This window comes from Schistocerca cancellata, chromosome 7, assembly GCF_023864275.1.
Source record: "Schistocerca cancellata isolate TAMUIC-IGC-003103 chromosome 7, iqSchCanc2.1, whole genome shotgun sequence".
NCBI lineage: Eukaryota > Metazoa > Arthropoda > Insecta > Orthoptera > Acrididae > Schistocerca > Schistocerca cancellata.
Genome location: NC_064632.1, coordinates 244,807,449 through 244,824,182, shown reverse-complemented (window position 1 = coordinate 244,824,182; position 16,734 = coordinate 244,807,449). Strand labels below are relative to the sequence as shown.

General features: G+C 38.2%; 1 protein-coding gene across 3 annotated transcripts in view; it reads left to right on the top strand.

The window, feature by feature from the left end:
* The first annotated feature begins 2,529 nt into the window (after positions 1 to 2,529).
* LOC126092587 (sister chromatid cohesion protein PDS5 homolog B-B) overlaps positions 2,530 to 16,734 on the top strand; it is a 177,438-nt gene continuing 163,233 nt past the window's right edge. For all 3 annotated transcript variants that reach the window (XM_049908278.1, XM_049908276.1, XM_049908277.1), the window contains exons 1-3: positions 2,530 to 2,788; positions 5,640 to 5,751; positions 13,911 to 14,111. In XM_049908278.1, the coding sequence (XP_049764235.1) occupies positions 5,668 to 5,751; positions 13,911 to 14,111 (285 nt within the window). In that variant the 5' untranslated portion in view covers positions 2,530 to 2,788; positions 5,640 to 5,667. The remainder of the gene's footprint in view (positions 2,789 to 5,639; positions 5,752 to 13,910; positions 14,112 to 16,734) is intronic.

Genomic DNA, 16,734 nt, shown 5'->3' with positions numbered 1-16,734 from the left:
GTGATGTCTTTAGGTTAGTTAGGTTTAAGTAGTTTTAAGTTCTAGGGGACTGATGACCTCAGAAGTTAAGTCCCATAGTGCTCAGAGCCATTTGAACCATTTTGAGAAGAAAACCCATAATATGACTAAAATTTATCCTTTGTCACGTACTGTACAGTGATGTGCAGAGCGTTATACATAGTAATGGATTTTGATGTCAGTGCCTTCTGTCATGCCTAGAATTTATTGCACTAGCGTCTTGGATGTGCTTTCTTATATAGATGTAGTGTGTTTTCCCAGAACCCTTCCAACACTCTATTCGTCAGACGATAGCATGGTTACCTGGCGAGGATTGCCTGCTAGCCAGACACACACATGGTGAATGTAGTCTCAGTGAGTGTGCTGCCCGTGTGTAGAATGAGGAAGGCATGTGATCTATTTGATTTGGACTAAGGGCAGATTGTGATGCCCAGATTACTGGCATGAGTATTTCGGAAACTGTACGACTTGTCAGGTGTTCGAGTAGTGCTGGAGCGAGTGTTTTCACCATGGCAAAACCAAGGTGAAACCACGTCCAGATGTCATGAGGCTGCCCGGCCACCCCTCATTACAGGTGTTGGATGTCGTAGGCTGGGCAGACTGGTAAAAGAGGAGGGGCGGCCAACTGTGGTGGAACTAACATAAGACTTTAATGCTGGGCAGAGTGGAAGTGTGTCTGAACACACAGTGTGCTGAACATTCCTTATGATGGGCCTCCGCATCCGACAGCCCATGCTTGTGCCTGTGTTAACCATTGACAGTTATAACCGAAATGACCGCATGACCCTCAGTTTGGATTTTAGTGCAATGGCAGATCATTGTATAGTCTGAGTAATCCTGATACCTCTTTCACCATGCCAACAGGAGGGCGCGAATCCGTCGTCTTCCAGGGGCACAGCTCCTTGGCACCGGTATAGCAAGAGGGAGACAAGCTGGTGGCGACTCCGTTATGCTCTGGGGAACAATCACTTGGGCAGACCACGTACATCCCTTCATAACGATCTTGCTTCCTGACGGCAGTGGCATTTTTCAGTAAAATAATGCACCATATCACAAGCTTAGGGGTGTGATGGAATGGTTGAAGGAACACAGTGGCTAGTTCCAGTTGCTGTGCTGGCCCTCCAACTCGCCAGGTCCGATCCAGATCAGACACCTGGGATGTGATTGAATGCGGGGTCAGAGCTCACCCCACCCCCCACCCGCAATTTATGGCAATTAGGTGACTTGTAACACCAGCTCCCTCCAGCGACCTACCAAGGTCTCATTGTTTTGATGCTACGGTGTGTTGCCGCTGTTACCTGTGTCAAAGTTGGATTGGCTATTAGGAAGGTGGTCATAAGGTTTTGGCTAATCAGTGTATATTTTATGCGATTGTATTACAGTATTTTTCCTTTAATGTTAGTTAGTTTAATGTTTCATGGATCATTTGCATGATAATTCGTAATGATGTGGAACAAATCATTTTACTTACAGATCGCAACTTAATTTTTAAATGTTGCTATATGCTGAACATTTATTTATTTGTAATATCTATAGATGTTAGTTAGTCCTACCCATCACCTTTCACACATTACAGTAACAGAAATTCTTCTACAGAACAGATGTTATAAGGAGAAACTTTTTTAGTTTATTTTAAATTTTTACTTTCATATTTGTCAGACATTTTATATCCCTGGGTAAGTTATTAATTTTTTTGTTGCAGCGTTATTCGCCCTGTTGTTACTGGGTAGTATCTAATAGTGATACTTACCGTATCTGATAAATCGCCTAGTATCAATTTATTTTCCTGTAATTATTGAGCTGCCTTTTGCAACCATGAATTCGTTCATTTATCCAAAATATTCGCACACTAATGTGATATGAGGAATATTGTGCCGCTAACATATGCAACTCTTAAATACAGCAAGAAATTTGTTAAAGAATTCATGTAGATTATAAACAAGAAAAGGCACAGGTCAAATCCTTGTAGGCTACCATATCTTACTTTATAGAGACCAGAATTTTTATTTGACTAATCAACTACCATTTGTTTTCTATTAGTCAAATATAATTTCGGTTATAGTAGTGCTGCGTCAGTTATTCTATAATTTTCGTATGTCTTGATTAGAATGGTGTATAATTTGGTGTCAATGACCTTGCTTAGCTTTGTTCTTAACTAGTCAATAGCATTACAGTGGTAACGATGGTTCACTCGGCTACATGCGTGGATGACATCGTAGAACTTTCCCTTGTGTTTATAGTTTATTAATTTCAAGCTTTATTCTATACATATATTTTTTTTATCAGTATGGTGAGCGCATCGTGTAGTAGTATTTAAGGGATAAATCATAATATATCAGGCGACTATAATTTTAATAAATTAAAATATATCCATAATTAAGAGGATTTTCCGCGTTCGTAATTACGCTCAAGTAAACATTAAACAGTGCGTCTGTATACCCAATGTCATAGATAACATTGATCGTCAGGTTTTGGGTAATGTGTTGGCGCCCCTGTTTTTCGCGTTCCGTGGCTACAGAAGGGGTGTATTTTTCCCGCAGTTTTAATGTTAGGTGTAAAGTGTGTTGTTTTCATTCGTCTGTTTGATCGTGTGATTGTGTAAAAACAATATACGTATCGCATATTTTTCCCTTTAGCTAGATGTTGACGAAACACAGTGTGGAAGTGAAGATGATACCGAGTGAAATTGGTGTTTATGATTAAATAACAGTTCTCTGACATCTATTAGTATACAGTTGAAGGAAAGATAAGACTGCATGTTGTATTTGAGGTAATGCCATATTTGAGGTGACATTAGATTCATTTGAAGCTTAACATTTTGCGTTAGTTGCTTGTTTTGCAGATGATCGTTCATTAGCAATCGTTTATGACCCATATATATTGATGTTCGGCAAACACGAGGTATAAACAAACTTGAAATTGGGATAAAACTGATCTTGCAGCAAATGGATGTTAATTTCATTGGTGTCAGACTTCAAGTGTTTTACGTCAGTAAATATAAAAACAAATGACGCTAGAAAACTCTTAACTTTCGTTTGTATTGTGAATCAGTCTTGGTTGTCAACAACATACCTATTAAGTAATGTAAAATTATTAAAGGTGCCATTTGTTAGTGATGTTTTGTTAGTGTTTATTACACGTGCATCGTAATTCAGACTTTGGTGTACTCCAAAAAGCTATGGAAAACACTACTCCGTTTTTGAACCCCAATTTATAAATTTCACATTCGACGCATCACAATCTTTTATCGTGTATTCAGTTCGTACAGAGCTGCTGCTACAGCGCCCACGCATATAGTGTTTAGTGTTGTGTTTTATGACAGCAAATTTCATTGTTTTTCCTGTTCCTCATAGCCATTTATTTGGTCAGTCGTTCTTTGCGTTTGTTATTTACATCACATTTCTCTTATGTTGGAGTTTGCTGGATTGTAGAAAAAGCTAGGTTAATTATGTATCTTATGACATTGACATAAACGTAAAATGATTTTTTAAGAAAACAGCATACATAAAGATGACCATTTAATAGTTAAATGGATGTCGCATAATAGCCCTAAAACCATGAGGGCATAGGCCCTAGTTAGATATATGTGTAACACCCTTGGTACCCTTCACCCATAAATGTGACAGATCTAACTAGGAGGTATACAACCTTGAGTTGAGGTAGTGACTGAGTGTGGAGCAGGATGAGAGTGGGTTTCGTGTTTCTGATGTACACAACAATCTGTGGCAAATTTGAGTTTAAAGAATGCCAGTTACATGCTCATATTATTGCACAATTTCTGTCCAAATACTTCTTTGAGGAAGCAAGTTTAGTTTTAACTACCATACATAGAAACATAATAGGTATACAAAAATAGATAACTATCCACTAAATACAGTACACATCAACTGGTGGTCAGGCACGTAACTAGACGGAAGATCAGGTATTATGTAGGGCCCATCAGTAAAGTCCTTTGTCAATGTTAGTAACATCATACACAGCTGTTACTGCTGCCTGGTGGAATGAGATCTAACAAAATACTCTGCCACTGTTGCCTCCCAATGCTAGTACTTGATGGATAGCAGTCTACCATCTTATACATAATTCCATTCTGGAATTGGGTCGACAGAAGCGTCCGATCCCACACGTCGGCTTTGACCCGTGATGTAAGGGTGTTGTCGTGTGTGACGTCATGACGGCGCGGAGTTTGGTTTGAGTGTGGCTGTCTCCAGTTCTGTTTTATCTTATTTTATTTACTTTTCTGATCTGTTCGTTCTGTCTTGTGAAATTTTTTTTTTTTTAATTTAAAAACGCTTATTACTTATTTTAATTATCTTTTCCTCCAATTTCTTTTTTAGTTTATTATATTTATCTTTCTGATCTGTTCGTTCTATCCCGTGAGATTTTTTTTAAAAAAGACAAAAAACACTAATCAGCTACTGAAGCATCTTTATCTTCTATGGGCTGCAGGGGTTACGACCCCTGGGGAGGTGGGTGGGTATTCGTGCATGGCTGTCTTCACTTACACGTTGTAGCTACGCAAGGTGTCTAAATTTGTTTATATTTAGTTTGCCCCCCCCCCCCCCCCCCAAAACACCCCATTTCCCGCACTTGTCCCGTTACTGTCATTAGGCTCCTTGTGGAAAGTGTGTGTGTTTGTTTTTGTTTCCGCCATATTTGTGACGTCATCGGTCAAAGCAGACGGGCGGGATCGGACGCTCCCATATTTCCCTGGAATTTTCTGTTGTATATGTAGTAGCTGTGTGGTTTTGTTCAGTCTGTTTGGAAGTAGTTCCATACAGTTAACTGCAATGCTTGCAGTGTTATCACATCCTGTTTTATAACTTTTTGTTCCTCTTGTATTCTTAACATTTTCAGCTTTGAGTATACAAACTTGATATAAGCTACACTATTGTACAGTTGTCACTTTTTTCTAACCATAATATTTCATGTTAAATAGGCTCATCATTATTCTGATTCATCACTAGTTGTGCTGTTCTGTACAGTAGTTAGTATCAGATTATATCATTAATGAGGGACATCAGATTATGATTTATTCACAAACTTTTAGATTCTGTGAAACCGGAGTCCCTCCTGGTGAATAAAATAATCATACAACTTATGGGAATGCAACTACATGGCATCTTTGGCAGTTGTAAAAGATGTCACCTGGCTACAATCCTATAAATTTTTAGATCTTGTGAAATCTTCTCTTCATCATCTGGGAAAGCAATATGAAAGACATATTTTCAAGAAACAGCATATGAGAGACTAGTGCTACCTATTCTACACCATTGCTGTGTTGTATGTTTCTTTCCAAGCAGACGCAGAACTTATCAAAGAAACCTTGCAAACGAGATTAGTGAGTTATGTGCAGGGGAAATTATTTTTTTCCTCATTCTGTAGGTGAATGATTGAGAGCTAGGATGTCTGATTTTGGTGGATACTGGTATAATGTAGCTACCAAGTGTTCTCTGTTGCCATACTGCTATGTTCTTTCCCCCTAGTTGGCTGATTTTTATGTTTTTATGTTCTGTTATGTAATTTCATACATGTGAGTGTAGGAGAAAGACTAAATTTTAATGTTTGTTGGTGGGCTTTGTTGTTTGCCACTTACGTTTTCTGTGTTGTTGTATTTATAGGTTGTGGATGGTGTTCTAAGGAAAAAGGATGCCACATGATATAGTGTACCCTCAGGGCTGCCGGCCAGTCACTGATGACCTTGGTCCGGATGAACTTATTAGAAGGCTCAAAGTAAGTTTAAATGAGTATATCAGTACATTTGATTGTATGGGTAAGTTTATTTAATTTAGTGTGACATATCTTTCCTTGGATATGGATACTGTAGGAGGATTAAGATTTCCAATCAACATAAAGTTAATTAAAGATAGGTCAGAAGTTTGGGACTGGAAAAGGATTTGGAAGGTAATAAGTTACGTCTGTTCCAAAGGGATCATTTCAACATTCATTTCAATCTAAGTCTGAATGATGGTGTGGAGCCATGAACACACTTCAGCCCAATGAGAGTTCAGGCCTTTAATCACTGTGTTACCTCACTTTGTGTAGGCCCGTAAGGAGAGTTGCAGGAGTACAAAAAGTAGTATTAGCTAATGCTGGTGTTCAGAAATAAAATAGTGGACAGCAAAACCAATTTTTTTTGTTTTCTCCTGTATTCATTTGTTTGTCTGCTTTCCTAGTAATTTCCTTTATGCATTTATTCGTTGTTCACTAAGCAGCCCTCTGTTGTGATGTTTTTGCATGAAAAGTCCCAAGCCTCACTGTCACAAATAAAAACTAATAATAGATCATTGGTTATAAGCTTTTTTCTCACTGAAATGGAAGCTTAGTTTGAAAATTGTGTTTACAGCAGCTACCCTAAATACAAAAACTTTTAAGGCAGTTCAGTGACTACATTATTAACTTGTACTCTTTTAAATATAAGCATCTGTTAAGTACTTAAAAAATTGCCCTTAACTGTAATGTTGGTTTCAACATTGCATGCCTTCATTGAATGTTCACATTTGAAGTGTTATGCCCTTGCCTTCTCCCAACTTTCGAATTAAAATTACTGTGGCATTGGAATTGATTTCCAGGCCTACTTTCAAATTAGGTATATTAGGTTCTTCAGTTCAGTGTCGAGATATAATTGCACTAAAGGCACAGAGAAAGATGTGAATTTGTAACAGAGGCATAGCAACATAGTTGTGGTCATGCAATAATCTGCAAATATGTGTGTGTGTGTGTTGCATTGAATGATACATTTTGAAAGATCCAGTTTACAATGAGTAACTAGTTCCCAGTTTATCAAACTGAAATATTCCAAGTATGAATGGGCTTAAGAAGACCGTACATTATATATAAGCCAAGTGAAGTAGTTCATTTGTAGGACACTGGCCTCAGATTCAGGAGAATGCAGGCTCATACTCTGACTATCCTTGTTTAGGTATCTGTGGTTTTCCTAAATCACATCCAGCAAATGCTTGGGTGATTAATATAGATAGGTATACTTTTTTTAAGGTAATAAATCATGTATTATTCTAAAAAAACATCCTTACTATTACACAAATAGATTTATACTGTCCTGTGCATCTCCAGGGAATGAAGTGAAAATTTCCTTTGGGGCAGCAGTGAATAGATTGCTCTGACCAACTTTTTTCACTTCTAACATTTTCAGTACTCCGATGATACCTGATGGAAGCAATTTCAGAGATGCATATAGTTTTAGTGAATAAACCACCTTTATTATGACCTTGCCTAGTATGGCAGTGCGGGTCTCCTGCATCGTTCCCCTATGCTTTGTCAAGAAGCATGTGACTTCATTTCCATTCCATTACTATGGATAGGAGATTCATGGGGCAGTGGAATTTTGTCTTTTCTCACTCTATTCTTGTGAAATAGAATGATTGCTGCAATGTTTAAATTTTGAGAAAATATTTTCTTTCTCAGACATTCTGTGAATAAATTCCTTTTGTGTAATTTCATCCGGTTTCCACCATTTCTATTTAAACATTTTCACTTCCAGGCCTTTACTCTTTCTTCATATCTCAAATGGCTTCCTATACTTCAACTAGCATTACTTCCAGAATTTTATTGTTATCATTATGAACTGTCTGTGCTTCCAATGCATCTCTTGAACTGTTCTAGTATTTAAGGAGATCTTGGAAACTCAGTACAGTTTCTCTGTTTGTTACCGCCGTAACTTGATGGAAATGTGATGTCTACCCAACACAAGGTTGTTTTCTTTTCTCCATACTTTTATTGATTTCAGTTGTTTGTCTTACATAGTGAATTTTCTTTTCATCTTTTGATGTCCTCATCACTGCGTATTTCAATAGTTTTGTTTCATTCAGCAAATGTGAAGATCACATTGTATTTGCTTGAAACTCTCACTGCCTTTTTAATAGCCACCTTATTCAATTTGATATTTACTCTCATTGTACCTGTTAAAATTATAGAGAGTTATATTAGAGTACTCTCTTTGAAATTCTGAAGGTATCATGGGTAAAATACCGGGAGCAAAATGCTATTTTCCAGTTGTACAGAAACCAGATGGCAGTTACAAGAGTCAGGGGCCATAGAAGGGAAGCAGTTGTTGAGGAGGCAGTGAGACAGGGTTGTTATTCAGTCTGTACATTGAGCAAACAATAAAGGAAACCAAAGAAAAATTTGGAGTGGGAATTGAATTTTCAGCAAGAAGAAATAAAACGTTTGAGGTCTGTCAATGACATTGTAATTCTGTCAGAGGCAGCAAAGACTTGCAAGAGCAGTTGAATGGAATGGGTGTCATCTTGAAAGGAAGCTATAAGATGAACATCAACACAAGCAAAACAAAGGTAATGGAATGTAGCCAAATTAAATCAAGTGATGCTGAGAAAATTAGATTAGGAAACTCGACACTAAAAGTAGTAGACAAGTTTTTCTATTTAGGCAGCAAAGTAAGTGATGATGACCGAAGTAAAGAGGAAATAAAATGTAGACTGGCAACGGCAAGAAAAGTTTTTTCTGAAGAAGAGGAAATTGTTAACAATAAATACAGATTTAAGTGTTTGGAATACTTTTCTGATGGTATTTGCTGGAGTGTAACTACATGTTAAAGTGAAACATGTACGATAAACAGTTTAGACAAGAAGAGAAGCTTTTGAAGTGTGGTGATACAGAACAACACAAAAGATCGGATGGGTTGATAGTGTAATGAAGGGATACTGAACAGAACAGGGGAGACAAGAAATTTTTCGCACAACTAGGCTAAAAGAAGAGGTTGGTTAATTGGACACATTCTAAGACATCAAGGGATCACCAATTTAGTATTGGAGGGGGGGGGTGTTTAAAACTTGTAGAGTACGCAGATTCAGAAGGATTTCGGTTGCAGTAGTTATTCAGAGATGACAAGGCTTGCACGGGGTCGAGTAGCATGGAGAGCTGCATCATACCAGTCTTCGGACTGAACACCAGAACAACATATTAGAAGAAAAGGGGCGTAAAAACAAGGAAATAGCATATTGAGTACCAAATGTGAAAATAAGACAAAGAGAGTTTTCTCTCTTTTCAAATCAGTTTTGGGTCTGTAGTGTGTTGGTGCAATACCGTCCTCCTCTCCCCCCCCCCCCCCCCCCCCCCCCCGTCCCTGTGCCCCCCTCCCCGCCAACCCACAGGGAAAAAGATCTCGATTGTGATGATCTATAGTGTAGCCCAAGGTCTAGGTCGTGTTGGAAGTTGATAACTTCTATTATTTTCAAGGTATTATGTTTACAACCTGGAGTTTAAACCTCTGCTTGCATGACACTCCTCCAAGCGGTAGTCAAGTTTATTCCATTTTTTTACATGGAACATACTATGAGTGGTCATCAAAGCAGCATTGATGCATTCTAAGAGCTGTTCCAGTGTTCTTGGCATTGGGATTACATGAACATGGTCTGCTCAGTCCATCGAAGCAGAAGTTAGTCACTTAGTAGCGATGAACGTTGTCGCTCTAATGAGTGGGTGCCCCATCTTGTTGGGGGATGAAATTCTTGGAATCAGCAGTCAGGTGTGGAAACAACTACTCCTCCAACATATCAAGGTAAGAAGTAGCTATCACAGTCTTCTCACAGATGAGGAATGGCCCTTACAGCTTTGCCAGCGACATTGCACAGAGAACATTAACCTTCAGTAACTCTTGTTGATGTTCCACAGTTTCATGAGAATTTTCAGTGCCCCACACTCTACAGTGTGGTGAATAACCTTTCCACATAAATGGAAGGTTGCTTTGTTGCTGAATATCAGTGCGGAGGTGATATATTAATCCCCTTGTTTTGTCACCATTTTCTCAAGGTACTACACTCATAATGCCAGCATACTCGGTGAGTTTACAGTTCTGCGTATGCACCAGTAATATTTGTACATTTAATAATTTGGAAAATATAGAACATTGAAAATTAATCAGTCCTTTACAGTGGCCTTGCAGATGAGATTGAGTGTTTTGGTGCATATTGCGTCCATATATCGAACAAAAAAAATGAAAAATATGAGAAGGGTCCACTATGTAATTTCTACCCCATTTAGTAGTCCATTGTTATAGTTGTGACATTTTGCAAATTAACTTTAAAAATTTCATTAGAGGATATAATATTGATAATGTGTTGACTATTCGCATTTGTCTCGGGATCCTTGGCTGAAGTTTGTTTGTTTGTTTGATATTTTAGATGTTTTCGCTGCATGAATGGCTGCCATTGTCAGAGATTCAGCCTCCATTCCTGGTAACAGATACAGCAATAGAGATTGAATCTTTGACAATGCCAGTCATTTGTGCCGGTGAAATGTCAGAAAAATTGTTAAACAAAAGGCGACTGAGCATCCTGGGTCAAAGCCAACAGGTAATAGATCAATAACCCCTCACCATCTTGCCAAACTTCTCTGAAGCTTTTCTGAGTGCCCTGCTGGTAAGTGTGTTGCCCATGGAAAGTGCAGTTAGAATCCTGCTCTGACACTCAGTTTTAATCTTCCAGGAAGTTTCGGAACCATGTACATTGTTTGTTCTTTGTACAATGTTGGTGTCATATGCACCCAATGAATGAGTCAGTTCTGTGACTGCTGTCACACTTCACTCCTTCTGGGCCATTTGGTAGTCATATTTTGCTTGTTACATGTTGATAAATTTGTATACCAAGTGTAGGCCACAGTGGTGCATAATTGCTAATGGTTTATTTCAGGTATTACATACAGCAGTGCCAGTCTAAATTCATCACCCACCCATGACACAAATGAGATTCATTGCCTAGGCAATAGCTCAAGCAAAAATATGATAACAAATCACAAACCTCTGTGTTTAGTGAGAATCCATTTGAGTAGGAACTTTAGCAAAGAAAACTTGCTAATATTTAGTAAGAAACTAAAAGAGAAAAATGGCCTTTTGATCATTGTAACTCAAGTGATGAAAACTTAGAAATTCCTAAATAGTTTTCTTGGTGTCTCTAATGAAACTTTTCCACCTAGACTCTGCAGCAATAACATGACAAATAACCTAATATGGATTACCCAGGGCATAAAAATTTCCAGCATAAGAAAAAAGACAACTGCATAATAAAGATATTGATTTCATTGAATATATTAGTCTATAAAACCATATTTAAAAGAGTTGCCAAGGCAGCAAAACAACTGGCAAATAACAGGCTAATTTTAAATCATAAAAATAAGACAAAGGCCGTGTGGTCAGTAATTAAATCTGAGTTAGTGTTAAAGCCTGTAACGAAGTAATTTCAAAAATTGACATTGAAGGACATGCTATTGCAAGTCATACTCGTATACCAGAATACTTTGATGAATTCTTTATAAATGTAGCACAGTCTGATGTAGATGTAACAGGTCATCACAACAAAGTAAATCCCTTTGGCCTAAGTGAAGACTCTGAAAACTGTACAAAAATTTTAAAAGTTTCTGTGGAGGATGTAGAAAGTGCTGTTCTGACATCAAGGAACAAAAAATCTGCAAATTAGGATAGAATACCCACCAAAGTTATTAAAGCAGTATACAATAAAATTTCAAACCCACTAGCTCAATAATAAATCGATGTTTTGAAGCGGGCTGTTTCCCAGAGGTCGTGAAATATGCAGAAGTCAAACCACTCTTCAAGTAGGGATCAAGATAGATCATGGGAAATTATTGTCCTATCCCAGTTCTCCCTGTCATATGTAAAATATTTGAAAAATGTGCTGTTGCCCAAATCCAAAACGTCAATGCAAAATATGCTGTTATTCTAAACAATTAATTTGGTTTTCAGCAGGGGAAAAACACTATAGATGCAGTGAATAGTTTCACTGAGAAAATAAGTACATTATTAGACAAGAGAAATAAGGTGTCAGGAATTTTTTTGGTCTCACAAAGACATTTGATTCTGTAAACCATGCATTGATTATTTACAAAATTGAAACTTATGGCATTAGCGGCATTGTCCTAAGTATTAAACAGAAAGCAAAGAGTTAGCATCTCTTTAAATGGTGCAAATTATTTTTCTGACTGAAAAAAAAAAATCTCGGGGGGGTGGGGGGGCTCAACAAGGCTCCATATTAGACCCAGTCCTCTTTCTCTTCTATGTTAATGACTTACCATCAAATATCAGCTACCCATCAGTGCTGTTTGCAGATGATACTTATGTCTTAGATGAAAATCTGGATTCGGGAAAAATTCCCAAATCTATGATCATTACCTTAGAATCTTGGCTTCAGCTAAATGGGTTGAATCTAAACATATCTAAGACCCACATTATGCAATTCAAAAAGAAACAGTCAAAATGTGAGCAGGTTAAGATTGTTCACAACAACCAAGATATAGAAGGAGCTGACTCAGTCAAATTCTTAGGTTTTAATATAGATAAAAGTTTAAGCTGGCAGGCACACATTGAATGCCTAGCAAACTAACTGAGCATCTTTACATTTGCAATGCAAATTTTATCAACTGCAGCTGACACTGACACATAGAAAGTAGCATATACAAGCTACATTGAATCCATTATTAGGTACAGTATTGAAACTTCCTGGCAGGTTAAAACTGTGTGCCGGACCGAGACTCGAACTCAGGACGTTTGCCTTTCGTGGGCAAGTGCTCTAGGAGGTAGGAGGCGAGGTACTGGCGGAAGTAAAGCTGTGAGGACGGGGCGTGAGTCGTGCTTGGGTAGCTCAGTTGGTAGAGCACTTGCCCGTGAAAAGCAAAGGTCCCTAGTTCAAGTATCGATCCGGCATACAGTTTTAACCTGCCAGGAAGTTTCATATCAGCGCACATTCCGCTGCAGAGTGAAAATCTCATTCTGGTACAGTATGGTTTTTTGGGGCAACTCGACAAACATAGTGCGGATACTAAAAATGCAGAAAAAAAATCACTCGAAGTATTTGCATTGCAAATCATAAAAAATCACGGTGTCCCTTGTTTAGAAAACTTAAAATATTAAATCTGCCATCCCTATACATATGAGATTATTATATTTTTGTACATCATACATGAATTATATGAGGGAAACCATTTTGTCCATTCACATGGTATTAGAAACGAAGAAAATTTCATGCTTCCCACCGACTGCGTCCAACTGTGAGCCCAGGGACCTCAGTGCATGGGAATGAAAATTAGTGATAAATTAAAAGGGAACAATTTAATACAGATGAATTTAGAGCCACTTAAAAGAAAGCTATATGAGACACTGACACGGAAATGTTACTACTCAGGATACAGTGTGTTACATATCCCAAGAAATAACCTTATAGTGTTATATTTTATTTTAGTACTATTATTTATTAGTGTAATAATCATTGTAACATATCAGCTTGTTAGCTGAAATTTTCTTGAGAGAAATTTCAGGTGGCCACTGCTTGAAATGGTTTGAAAAATAATGATGGTATGCAAAAAAAATTAATGCTTCAAGAAGTTTTACTTGTGGGTATTATGTATATTCATGTTCAGCAGTGCTGTGAGCTAGTGTGAAAGAATGATCTTTTTACCTGTCACGGTTCAGATGCTATACGAACAAACTGATCACTAATCCAAAGGTCTTGTGTTTGATTGCCAGACAGACCTATGATTTTTATGTGTCACTTGCCACTTCTTTTACCTCCAGCAGTGTTTGTTGATGTGTAAAATGGTGAGTTGCACAGTGCTTCATAATCTGCATTATATTGTAGGTTCCCCTATAATTGGCTGTGTGAGTTCGAAGGTTGGAGGAAGGGAATAGCTTACCACCTCCAATTGGACAGTGCCTTGTAAACCACAGTAGTGCTCAAAAAATAAATAAATAAATAAAAAATAAAAAAGTCTACATATTGATAACTGCTTTACTTACCAGCAATCACTTGAACTGTTGTCTTCTCTTGAAATTCAGTGTGATAGGGGCCTGTGTTTCTTAGTTCAGAAATTTTGTGACACAGATTTATTTCATAATTATTATTTTGCAGACATTGGCGCATACATTGCAAGCAATGGACCAAGATGAGGGCATGTATCAACAGTACATTCCATTGGCATTACATCTGGCTGATGACTACTTTTTGCATCACCCAAGCCGAGATGTCCAGTTACTCATTGCTTGCTGTATTGCAGATGTCCTCAGGGTATATGCACCAGAGGCTCCATACAAGGATCCAGAACAGGTTAAGGTGTGTGTTCTTTTTTTGGTATATTCTCACTTTCTATCCTGTAGATTTGCTCTTGAAACCAGTTCTATTTTACTCTTCTTTCGTAGTGCTGCCATTGATATTCTTTTTTTGGGTACCTTTTATCCATTATTTGCTAATTTTATCATTTTCTCATTCACTGCTCGTTGTTAGTTAGTTAGCATACATGTCACGAATGTTTCACTACAGTTTTTATTCAGAAAAATAAAAATTTATCAGACTCAAGAACATACAAGAAAAAAATGTATCCAAGTGACTGCAAAAATTATTGATAAGTCACAATATGAATTTCTTGTGTGAAATTTTAAAAGTAAATCTGTTATACAAAGTATGCCTAATGCAATTTTTCATTACTGACAGTGGTCAGAACACCACACCATCTCTGACATAATCATACAATGATGACTCTGGAGTTATCTTCTAGTTTTATGACCAGTGAAGATATGAGACTTTGCTTTGTTCTTGGCATCTGAAATTATTTTGATTTCTTACTTTTTCATGCTTTGTTATTTCTGATGAAACTTAGGAACATGTTATGGCACGTTCAGATAAGCTTTTGGAGCTGTACTGCATCAATGACTAATGGAGTCTAGAGAGTAATTGAGATTCTGTGGCATATGGCTTGGATTTCAGTCCCACAGATTTCACTATGATTCAATTTTCTCATGGATTTTTGAGAGTTGCTTCAAACTGCATAGGCAGATTGACATTTGAGTTCTCAACTTCATTTACAATGAATATAAAAGAATACAAAAATACAATTGCTGCATGCTCTTATTGTTAGTAAATACAATGTTCACTTCATGATTACCACATTGTCAGTTACAATATAACTAAAACTTGGTTATTGATGTTAATATTACGAGGATTGACTGAAAAGTTATGCCTCCACCTTCGTAACTCTTCAGCAGTTGGCAGCATTGGTATTTGTCAGGTACTGACTTGTTCCGTAGCTTCTTCTCTACAGCTCCAGTTGGCACGAAGTCTTAGCAGTGAATGGTTGTGTGGTTACAGTGTAAAGTATGGAACCCTGCACTGATGGTTGGTCAATGCGATGTAAGCAACGTGCAGTCATTAAATTCTTGACAGCAGAAGGTGTCACCCCAAAGGAGGCTCATCAGAGAATGAAAGTGGTTTATGGTGATTGTGTTGATGTGAATACTGTGCGTCGTTGGGTGAGTAAGTTTAAAGATGTTGAGGCGGAAACATCTGACCTACATGACACACAAAGAGTTGGACATTCTGTGACAGTAGCCACTGAGTTTCTGAAGCAAGATATTGACAGATTGATTCAGGACAATCGTCGTATCACTCGGAGAGAAATCGCAAGCACAATCAGCATTTCACAAGAACGTGTGGGTCACATTACTGCTTTGCTTGGCTCTCGGAAGATCTGTGCACGATGGGTTCACCGGGTGCTGACTCCTGAAATGAAAGCACACAGATTTGAAATTTTCCAGGAACTCCTCTCGCATTACGAGAATGAAAGTGGTGCCTTTCTCCATCCAATTGTGACAGGAGACGAAATGTGGGTACACCAGTAAGACCCGGAGATGAAACGTTAGTATATGGAATGTCGACACAAAGACTCGCCCCAGAAAAAGAAATTCAAGACGCAGCCCTCAGCTGGAAAAATCATGGCCACAATGTTCTGGAATGCAGGTGGTGTTATCCATTCCATGTAGGCTTTCACGGCCGGCGTCTTTATCAGTAAAATCTTCTGGGCTAAGTTGCCGTGGTCGATCTGTAGAACTTCTTCTTCCTGACGTTTCGTTCTCAACTACGGAGAACATCTTCCGAGGTGAGTCGACGACTGGCTGTTAGGAGCTGGGGCCGCCGCTCATATAGAAATCATAGGGGGCGCCACCACACGTCACGTGGCGTCGATGTGCAGCTATCTCTGGCTATCGTTTGTTCTCTCGATTGCAGGCAATCGATTGTCACGTGATTGATGCAACGTCGACCGCCATATCTTATCCAATTTTAATCCTTCTTCTTTACGATTAAAATTGTATTGATGTTCGTGGATTTCAATTGCCTCTCTATACATACGTGTATAATAGTGCGACGTCCTCGCTGGCACGCTTGTTTCACCAAATTTTATTTCGTGATCTCCATCCTTAAAAACATGTTCCGCTACTGCCGATTTGTCGATATGTCCCAAGCGTCAGTTTCTTTTGTGCTCCGTCAGCCGTGTATTGACGCTTCTTTTTGTAGTTCCTATGTAAACCCTGCCACAACTACACGGAATTTTATATACCCCTGGGGTGGCTAGGGGGTGACGAGCATCTTTTGTTGATCTTAGGCATTCACTAATTTTCTTAGTAGGTCTAAAAATGGTCTCTACCTGAAACTTGGCTAGTACTTTTCCAATGCGATCCGTGATATTATGGATGAACGGAAGAAATACTTTTCCAGCTGATGGTTGTTGCTGTCTCCTATTTTTAGGCATTTTTCTATTTGGGTGAAGTGCTCGGTTAATCTCGTTTTTCGTATAACCATTTTTCGCAAAGGCCATTCGTAAATGATTTAGTTCTTCTTTCAAGTAGCCTGGTTCACAAATATTATTGGCCCTAACTACAAAAAGAAGCGTCAATACACGGCT